General features: G+C 36.9%; 1 protein-coding gene across 2 annotated transcripts; it reads left to right on the top strand.

Moving 5' to 3' along the window:
• Positions 1-10216, top strand: pcgf5a (polycomb group ring finger 5a). 2 transcript variants are annotated; one of them, XM_084096212.1, is made up of 9 exons: positions 1-180; positions 1824-2083; positions 4125-4221; positions 4316-4371; positions 4582-4641; positions 4758-4903; positions 5003-5101; positions 5427-5516; positions 6886-10216. In XM_084096212.1, the coding sequence occupies exons 2-9, from the start codon at positions 1972-1974 to the stop codon at positions 6931-6933; spliced, it is 708 nt and encodes a 235-aa protein (XP_083952338.1). In that variant the 5' UTR covers positions 1-180; positions 1824-1971; the 3' UTR covers positions 6934-10216. The 2 variants fall into 2 exon arrangements, with proteins under 2 accessions (XP_083952338.1, XP_083952339.1); XM_084096213.1 differs by lacking the exon at positions 1-180 and adding an exon at positions 314-570.
• Positions 10217-10786: the final 570 nt, after the last annotated feature.

Raw genomic sequence — 10786 nt, 5'->3', positions numbered from 1 at the left:
CTCTCTGCGCGTGCTGCTGCCAGTTCCGTGTCGGCCGCGAGTTTACCAGCCACGCACTGCCTGCACGCGCTCAATCCACCGCCGGGCTGTAACGATGTGACTCTCTCTGGCTTCCAGAACCCCCCCTTTTCAGTCTCCATTAACGGCCCAGCACAGAGCGAGGCGAGGGGATTCGTAACGGTGAGTGTATTTCGGATGGCCACTGAACGTGGGAATCTGCGCTACGTTATCGGTTTGGGGACACCGAATGTGTGTAAAGTTTGGGGAGGGGAGAAATTGTGTCATGTGGTAAGACAGAGGCTGTGTGCTCGCCAGTCCGCTCTAGTGGAGCAGACAGATACATAATTATAGAATGTAAAAACGACGTCGCGCGAGACGAGCTCAACTTACCATGTGTTATAATTTCCATGGGGATGACGTCACGCAGTCCTTGACGCCGTGCACGCCGCTTGCGCTGATGAGATAACGGGACTGTGACACACTGCGCGTTTCTGATGCACACTAAAAGCTTCATAGGAACAGGTTATTGGTTTATAATGCGTTTAAAAGGGACGATAACAATCCATTCGTGTAAGTTATTATTCACAAAGCAGCCTGTTTGTTGCTGTTTTCCTCTTATACAAATATGTATTACATAAAAGGCAGAGAACATCGTAAGGAGTACGTCATCGTTAGAAATGATTGACCGATGGCGTTGTTTCTGAAACACAGTAACACTGCATGTAAATGTGTAAATTTGTTAAAAAGTTTAACCCTCAGAGACCCAAGTAGCCTATTTACAATTGTATGTTATCGTTTCCGTGTTGAAAGTGCTTTAAAAAGCTGCTGCTAGTTATAAAAATCATTACTTTAAAGCATATTTTGTTTTTGATGTGAATTTTGACATTGCAAAAATGCTGGACTTTCACAACTGTTTACGATCATAGGCTTGTACTGTGAGGAGGACTTCATATAGTGCCATGCTGTTGGGGCATGTTGTCACATTGGGTTCAATGTGTGCAATGACATACTTTCATGTCATGTTTAGAGGCCTATTACTGATCATTTGGAGTAGTTTATCTTTGATTTACTGATTTTCAGTCTATTTTTCATTTGTTTAACATAATTAAGAAACAACAGTTCAGATGTTTACAAAAAGTTAACAATTGTGTTAATAGGCAGTAAGCTTATTGTGTGACTCTAGAAAGCTGTATGATATTTTAGTTTTTCCCCACCAAAACATTTGCTTTGATAGTTCAGAGTGTTACTCTAAACTAAAATAAATAGGTGTAAATAAATTGTTTAATCAAGCATTGCAATTTAGCTAGGCTACATGCCTTGGTGCGACACTTCTAATAATCTCTAAGTGATTGATATGATGCTAATGTACAACATTTAGTACTGAGTCTGACCCACTAAAAATATCGATTCATATTCTTCTTTTTGGGAGACTTTGCTCAGTACTGACATAAGTTTTAAATAGGCAAGACTTTGTTGTGTGTGCATTTGATGCAAAAGAAAGAGGGCCTCAATATCCTGCTGGATCTGGTGGTTATATTGTGGCCAAGCCAATGAAAACTCAAAAGAACTCTTGAAATGACGCACCCTTCGCTTTTCCCGTCTCTCCCGACAGGGACTTTCCTAAAAGTTTTCAGACTGAAAGCAGGCTCAGCTCAAGTCTGGTTTGAGTTGGACTGGTTTCAAAACAGAATGTGTGGTGTAATCATTTTTGATACTTTGCTTGTCGTGTGGAGTCATACTATGTAACTGAAAATTCACACTAAAAGTTGGGAATTGGTATTCTTACAATAACCCTTTATAAATGTTTTTTATTTTTATTCTAGGATCACTCTCTCACCAATAATGTCTTCAGATCAGTGTTACAACTGCCTCAAAACGGAGGCAATGATGAAATCACCGTGGCAACCCTGTGTGGGAGCACAGGCAGCACTGTGACTCTAGCTTGTGATCTCCTGACCTCTGTGAGTCGAGATGGCAACCCACCGAAAGCATCTGGTCCGAGATTTTAACCGACACATTACCTGCTCAATTTGCCATGGATACCTGATCAAGCCCACCGCTGTCACGGAATGCCTGCACACTTGTAAGTCATTCATGTCTCGCTAATCCGCATTATGTTCTCTATGACCATCTCTCTTTTCTGATAATAACAGCAAACCAAATATTTTGGTCCTTCTTCTCCCCAAATAGTTTTTTCTTTCTTTGGTGTTGTAACAAGGGCGTAGGTTTGATTTTGAAATTGGTGGGGATGGGGACATCCCCAGAAGCTGAGCTGCATCTGTCATTAAAGGGACAGTTCACCCAAAAATGAAAATTCTGTCATCATTTACTCACCATCAATTTGTTTCAAACCTGTATGAATTTCTTTCTTCTGAAGAACACAAAAGAAGATATTCTGAAGAATGTCGGTAACCAGACAGTTGATGGACCCCATTGACTTCCATAGTAGAAAAAAATACTCAATACTGGTTACCGACATTCTTCAAAATATCCTCTTTTGTGTTCAGCAGATGAAAGAAATGCATACAGGTTTGAAACAACTTGTGGGTGAGTAAATGATGACAGAATTTTCATTTTTAAGTGAACTATCCCTTTAACAGAAATGAACTGTTGGCATATATTTGTTTCACATCAATAATGTCCAGTTTGTCCTGTTGGACATGGCACACAGCGATAGTCTCCTAAGAGCACTGAAACTTCTTTCAGCCTCAGCTGATGAGACTGGGATGACAAGGGTTTCAACTTCATCAAACAGTCCTCTCATTTCAACAAGACCAAGCAATGTTGTGTTTTTATGTTTTATATTTTTACAGACATAATGATTTAATACTGTACAAACTGTATATTATATCCCCCTACACTAACCCTGCCTATCACAGAAAACTTTCGGGATTTTTACATTTTCAGCTGTTTTCCAAAAAAAAAAAAAAAAAAAAATCCCCACAAGGACAAGTATTTTGGATATTGCCATCTTTGTGGTGACATTTTGTCCCTATAATGTAGTGTTACACACACACACTTAAGCATACACAATTTCTCTCTCTCTCTCTCTCTCTCTCTCTCTCTCTCTCTCTCTCTCTCTCTCTCTCTCACAGACACACAAAACTAACAATTGTTTGCCACTTATCCTGCGATGGTAATACAGTAGTAAAAACTGATTTGCCCCGCATTTTTGTGCACAGAACTGTTGATTTCTCCCTAGCTTACCGCATCTAGGTTTCCTTCGGATTTCACAACCGGACAACAGTGGTTATAAATATATTTTAAGTAAATATATACACTGATATGTCCCTAGCAAAATTATTGCTAGGGACATATCAGTGTCACTGGATATTGGTAGGGATCTTAATCTTCATTAACAGAAATAAGAATGACCTTTTTCTAGAATTGTTTTGTTTCATTATGTGGTGAGTTTATTTATAAGCAAGATTTGTGAATAAATGTGTATGGTTCAGCTATAGCACCAAAAATAGCTGCTATTATTGTCAATAATATGTAATGGAAAAATTGCAACTATCTGGATATCTCTTAGACCTACCCATACCTGCTTGCCTGACCTGTCTCATATCTCATATCAAAACCTATTTGTTTCACACTCTGCTTAACATTCAAATTTCCATCTTTGTCTGACCCACCTGAATGATTTTTTTTTGGCAGAGCTGCTGTGTCTGGGTGTCTAAATAGGACTCGAAAGTCTTAAGAAAACTGTATTGTACACTACTGTTTAAAAGTTAGGGGTGAAAGAGCTGTAAAAATACAGTAAAAACTCATAACTTAATAAGTTAAAAACTTAAATATTGTAAAAAAAAAAAAAGAAAAGAAAAAAAGATTACAGTTTAAAATATATGTTTTGAATATATTTTAATTTTTTTTAAATGAATTTATTCCTGTGATGCCAAAGCTGAATTTTCAGCAGTCATTATTTCACTCTTCAGTGTCACATGATCGTTCAGAAATCATTCTTGTTTTTTAACAATAATAATTTTAACACCAAACTTTTTTATGGTTTTAGAGTACTTTGCCCTGATTCTCTCATTCTCTTGTCCATTTCATTTCATTTATTTAGAAAGTACATTAAGTCCCTCTTCTGTTCCTCCTTTTCTTCTTATTCCATTCTCCTCTAGTTTGTAAGAGTTGTATCGTTCAGCACTTTGAGGAGAGTAATGAGTGTCCAGAATGTGGGATACAGGTCCATGAAACCAACCCTTTAGAGATGCTGAGGTAACCAAACTCACCCGCACTAATTTCTCACATGCACAGATTAAGTACACACACAAGTCCTCTGTGTTTTATATGGTATTTTGCACTTTTGCAGGTTAGATAAAACCCTGGAGGAGATCATCTTCAAGCTGGTGCCTGGACTAAGAGAGAGTGAGATATATATATATATATTTATATGTATATGTGTGTGTATGTATGGAGAGGGAGAGAGAGAGACAGACATACATACATACTTTATGCTTTATAATGCACTTCAGAGATACACTCTGTAGTTTATGTAGTTGTGCTTTAGTTGGTGTTTCTATATCTGTAAATTGTTTCTTAATGTACTTTCTTTAAATTATTGTGTTTATTTACTAGAGGAGGAACAACAGGAAAGTGAGTTTTGGAGAAAAAATAAAATCAAAGCAAATGGAGAAGGTAATAATTAACCATTCCATACACAACCCCTTTCACACACAGTCACATGTACTACACGTACAGTGAATATACAGATATATTTTAAGATTAAAGGTCAGGTTTCCTTTGTCTTCTAGATGGCCCTAGGGCTAAGAAAGCTCGCCTGAGTGATGGAGAGGATGATGATGGGAAAGGTGGAGACTACCACAGGAGTGATCCTCAGATCGCTATTTGTCTGGACTGTCTACGTAACAATGGCCAATCAGGAGAAAGCACAGTTAAGGTGCACAGAGACAGTATAGTTTAATATATTGTGTGTATATGATGAGATGTATGTTTGTGTGTGTGTTTATAATTTGCACCCCATGTCTCTCTGAAACAGGGTTTAATGAAGAAATTCATCCGTTGCTCCACCCGTGTTACGGTGGGAACCATTAAGAAGTTCCTTGGTGTAAAATTGAAGCTGCCAAGCTCTTATGAGGTAAAATACTGTTTTATTACAGTATCACTGGGCTGTCAATGCAGGCAAACTGCATTTGTGTGAGTGTACTGAGAATTAATAGGTTTCTTTCACAGTTCAATACAGATATTAGATATTAATAAATAAGCTCTTGATGGGTTTACCCATCAGTTGTGAAACTTAATATTCAATGAAAATTGTTTCTGAGGTTGTTTTTCTTAACCTCTACTGTTCTCTATGATGTTTGACTAAGTGTATGTGTAACACACAACATGCCATAGTCTAAACGTGCCTATTATTTGATTGCATAAAGCTCATAAAAGATGCTTGTCCGTATTTCTTACAGCTCGACGTTTTGTGTAATGGGGAGATCATGGGCAAAGACCACACCCTGGAATTCATCTACCGCACTCGCTGGAGACTTCAGGGTGACAGCGTAAGTCTGTATGTGTGTGGGTCAAATTTTACCAACATTGTTTGGACTGAATGTCCCCTAAGGATAGTAAAACCAGAATGACTTATATTATATGGACCAGCCTATCATCCCCAGAAGGAAAATGGCTTCATAAACATGCTTAATATTTTCTTCAGGGTTTGGGGATGAAAAATATCATTACCTCAGTGTTAAAACAATCAAAGTTATTGGAAAGTCACCACTATTATTGAAAAGCAAATGTATGTGTGTATATATATGTTTATGCGTGTGTTTGCAACATTACCTTTCATTTATAATTTTTTGGGCTGTCAAAGTTACTGTGCACTTTCATTTATAATTTTTTGGGCTGTCAAAGTTACTGTGCACTTAAGATACAGATTTTTACATTTACAGTCACATTCACCAAGTCTGATAATATTACTGTCTGAAGACTGCTAATAAATCATGAGATTAATTGTGATTATTTTATTCTAGTATTCTAGTTTTTACCAGTAAGAACAAGAACAAAAACAAAACTGTTTTTGTCACCAAAACACACTGACTAAAAAGTATATTTTTCCCCCAGATAAAATTTTAAAGCCAGTATATAATGGAAATGGTAAATCTATTGCACATCTAAATGGGTGTTATTGATCTAATATAAATGATTCATCCATGCATGTTTAATTTTTTTGGTAACTTTTTTAATCTTTTTTAATTTAGTCTACTTAAACCCAGCACCTTTCTTACAATTGACTGCAAGCTTACATTTAGATCTGCCTCCATCCAATCAACAACGTATTGATGAACCAAGACCCACCATACATTTTTTGCTTTTTCGATTAACTGTTTCACTTGGATATACATCACAATACGGAATAAGAAAAACTGTAACTACTTTTGTTTAATTGTTATCATATTATGAAAGCCATCATATTATATTCAAAATCTTTGCCATTAAAAAGTTTGAAAAACCTTTACTAGAAACATTGACAGGTAAATTATTGAAAAGTTAGTTTGACCCTGAAAATGTGGGTGTGTGTGTGCTCATGAGAAGTGTGAACAGCTGTCTCTGAGTTGGTGGTGATTGTGGGGGGGCAGAGGCAAAAGAAAAAAAAAACCCTGCTCACAGCTACTGACACATCTATGAGTCATATTTCTCCAGTTACACACACACACACACACACACACACACACACACACACACACACACACACACACTAGAGGTTGATACAAAATCAGATCAGAGGACATAATGATGCTCCTAGGTTTGTGTCCTTGCCTTTTACACCACAAGAAAATAGGAGAGAACTATGACAATATAATGGATATGATATGGTGCTTACATCAGAAAATGTGAAGTCATTCTTTACTTTCGTTTTCACCCCAGGCTTATCCCATGGTTCTCGAATACCGTCCGAGGATTGACTTTGGTTAAACAGCACTTACAGCTTTAGTGGAAATCTCATGCAGACTGATGTCAAGAGATGGAAAAAAAAGCAGAAAAACTGAATGATTGTGCGTCTGTTGAAAGTCAACAACACAAAGCTCCATGACTGACAGGACTACTCTCCTTCCTGTGCACTGCTTCAGCCTCTACTCCTCCATTCCTCCCTCCTTCATGTTCCTGTTTGACAGTTGTGGCTCCGCCCACTGGCACTGTATCAAGTTTGATGATTATATTCCTCCAAAGCTTTCTCTGCATGTTGTCTCTATGACAACGCCTTAGCGTTCAGTGGCCCGTTGGGATTATCTGATAGCAATCTAGCAATCACAGAAAGTAAGCTAAAACTCGTCGCAAAGCTGCGTCTTGGCCAGGTGACAGGAGAGAGAGAAAATGGAGACGTTTTTAAAATGAAGTCTCGCTAGAAGGTAGATTATAGAATGTTTTATTAGGTGTTTTTATCCAAGATTTTGCACTAGAGGCAAATCCAAATGTCTCACTGTAGTGTTCCTGTTCTGTCTTACCTTTTACACTCTCTCCCTTTACTTTTAGTTACTTTTCTTTCCTGCTCTAACCGCCCTCATTGTCGCTCATAAATTCAGTGACTCTTTTTCATGTCATCATTCTCTCTCTCTCTCTCTCTCTCTCTTTCTTTCTCTCACGCACACTCACTCCCTCTTTCTCAGCCAATTTCCATCTTCCCTCATACTCTCATTTTTCTCCAATGGTGTTTTTGGCTCTAGTCTGAAGTATTGATGGATCTCATTCAGATGGAATTGAATGAGAGCGCTGTATATGTCCCAAAATAACAGCACTGAAAGGCACTCTGGGTAAGCATTTTTCCTTCACACTGTGAAGGCCAAGTCTTACATTTACCCAAACCAGATTGTTTTCTTAATAGAAATGATATAAGATTAACTGATGCCAGATATGCTTAATGCATTAATTCATTGAAAATTCTCATCTTTAAAAACAGCTGAATGGGGAATGACTGAAGGGTTCCAGCTGCATCTCTCTAAGAGCTGCTTTGGCTCACAGTCTGTCAGTTGTAAACATTCTGTTGTTTCCTGTTTAATCAGAAATATATTTGAGACATTCCAATCAAATCCACCTCATTAGATGTTTGAATTTTAAAACCCAGAATGTCAATAATGCACTTTTTACAGTGTATTTTGAGTGTAATGCAGCAAAATAATGCTATACTGATGCAACAATGTTTGGTTAAACAAAATTAAGTGCAAAACGTGTTTTATTTTATGCACTTTCTAAAAATTTGTGATGTCTGGAAAAACAACTGCGCAAGGGATATGCAATAATGCATTTGTTTACTTCCACAAAGTGGAAGAAAAGTCAAAATCCAATATTTCTCAATGTGGTCCTCTACTACACTATATCAAGTCATGGACATGATTCTAAGGAGAGTTTAAAATTCAGTCATAACGTTTTAAATATTTTAAATATTAAGGGTGTTTTTTGGAGCATTAGTTCAGATAAGGTGATGGGTTAGCTTTCTAAGTTTGTTTACATGACAGTGTAAATCTTTACTGTATGTGTAGTGGCCTAGGAATCATTTAAAGTCATAATTACAAGCAAATGATCGCCAAACTGATAAAGTTGCCAAACCGATTTCATGCACATTCTCAGAATGCTTTTTGAGAATTAAGGGTTCAAAACATGGAGCTTTGCCAATCCAGATTATATTCCACAAAAATTTTATGTGATGGTACTCAAAGTAGAAAAGGATTACATGAATCATTACGTGAACCTTTGATTTGGATCATCTCAGGGGGTGACAATGGGTGAAATGAGGGTTTGTTCTGTGTTCTCCAGTTCAGTTTTGGAATCAAGGAATCTTAACAATGGGTGTTTGAAATTAGAGTCGCTTAAGTGCTGTAAGTCATTACAGTTAATCAAAAGAAGAATATAGAATGATTCTGAATTGCTCAGCAACACTGTTTTAAGTGGATTGTACCTGTCTACCAATAGTACAAATATATTTGTCCAAATGTTTCTTACGACAAGCTAAAACATGTTATACCAACATGATCTATTGTACTGAATCTTAAAAATCATTTGCACTGTCTGTCAGTTCAGTGGAATTCTTGACGTTGTTGTTTAGGACAAAGGCCACTGGCTGCACTCCCAAATCCAATTTCCTCCCCCACTAAAAAAACATGCAAATCAAATATGAAGTGTCTTTGAGCTCTGATTATAAATACAATGTATTTTTGTATGTTGACGCACTTGAACCTATAATCAAAAGATTTTGTCAATGCTTGTCTTTTTCCTAATAGATGATGCTGCTTGGGGTAATTTATTCTTTTTTTTATACGTCCCACCGCCTGCTATGTGTTCCCCTTGTAAATGTTCGCACTGTACATGAAAAGCTACCTAATGCTGTTCATTACATATTGTTATTTAATTAATGAACATTAAAATTTGACAAAAAATAGTGGCTTTTCTTCGACTGTATTCCAGAAACATTTTATTTTTTCTGTAAACATTCTGAAAGCTGCCTATTATACTTGCATGACAGTATAACTTGCCGTTAGATCTATTAGACTTATTTAGATTTAGATTGAAGAATTCTTTGCATTAAATACTCATATTAAAATAGACTGAGGGCAGCAGACCTTAAAAACAGAGAAGCTAAACCTTTGAAGTTGTTGAAAGCCATTCTTCGAAACCACCATTTCAAGTGTGTGATGATATTAGTGTGTGAGAGTTTAAATTTGACAATGAAAAACAAAGACAAGAATGTGCCTTCTTTTAGACTGTTTCTATGCACAGCTCCCTGCTTCTCTCTCTCTTTCTCGCTCACTTTCTTTCTCCCCCACTCATGCAAAAGGAAGTGGAATGTGACATGCATTCTTCTTTTAGTCTGTGCATCACTTGTTCAGCTGTCTGTTTACCCTGCCGTTCATCTTGCAAAAGAGAAGGTCAAAAATACTTAATGTAGAGCAAAGGCAACACACACTTAATCAAAAATTTGTCCATGCCCATGCAGCAACACTTATTTTATTGTAGTTATGAGCTGAAGTTGTTCAAATGTTTGCTGTAGGATTTTGGAAGAACTGTCAGCAATAAGTTTGTTTGGAAGTTTACAGTACATTGCAAGTGTTTGCAGATTTTGTAAACTGTGAAATAAATCAGTGACCCAAAATTCTTTAAACGTGAAATCTACATAATGAGATGTTAATGTCAACATAGACAAGAATATAAACATGTTCAAAACACACGATCATCCCACAAATGTAAATAAACAAAGAAAGTCTGCCACTGTCTCTCTTTTTTTGTCTTCCATTTCATCATGGAATGTTACAAACAACTCTATTTTTAGTCAGGATGAGTTGGAGAATTCACAGCTCATTTGTTAAACAGAGAAAGTGAGACTGAATCCCTCCGCCCCCTGCTAATACCTCAACATTAAACCATTACAGAAAAAAGGAAGGGAAGCAGATTGTAGTTTTCATTCAATTTACATGGTTTAAAGCAGGAATCCCATTTCAGCATACATATCTGGTGTTTAAAGCGATAGTTCACCCAAAAATGAAAATTCTGTCATCAATAACTTGCCCTCATGCCTTTCCAAACCTGTAAGACCTTCGTTCATCTTCGGAACACGAATGAAGATCTTTTTAACAAAATCTGAGCCAGTTCTGTACTCTCCATTGACAGCTGTAACTACCACTTTGAAGCTTCAAAACGTTCATAAAGAGATCGTAAAACTAATCCACATGAATTAAGTGGTTTAGTCCAAATTTTCTGAAGAGAGAAGATTGCTTTGATGAACAGACTGAATTTAGGTTTTTATTCACATATAAATATTGCCTAATTTGTTCCTGCA

Source organism: Abramis brama (genome assembly GCF_963993115.1).
Source record: "Abramis brama genome assembly, chromosome: 21".
Classification (NCBI taxonomy): domain Eukaryota; kingdom Metazoa; phylum Chordata; class Actinopteri; order Cypriniformes; family Leuciscidae; genus Abramis; species Abramis brama.
The sequence above is the reverse complement of the archived record's forward strand: the minus strand, read 5'-3'. Positions and strand labels throughout refer to the sequence as shown.

What these genes read in the sequence shown, in the direction of transcription:
- pcgf5a (XM_084096212.1), top strand. Translation starts at nt 1,972, where the DNA reads ATGGCAACCCACCGAAAGCATCTGGTCCGAGATTTTAACCGACACATT. An exon ending in AACCCTTTAGAGATGCTGAG is followed by an intron (nt 4,222 to 4,315) that starts GTAACCAAACTC and finishes GCACTTTTGCAG; the next exon opens with GTTAGATAAAACCCTGGAGG. An exon ending in GGAGACTTCAGGGTGACAGC is followed by an intron (nt 5,517 to 6,885) that starts GTAAGTCTGTAT and finishes TTTTCACCCCAG; the next exon opens with GCTTATCCCATGGTTCTCGA.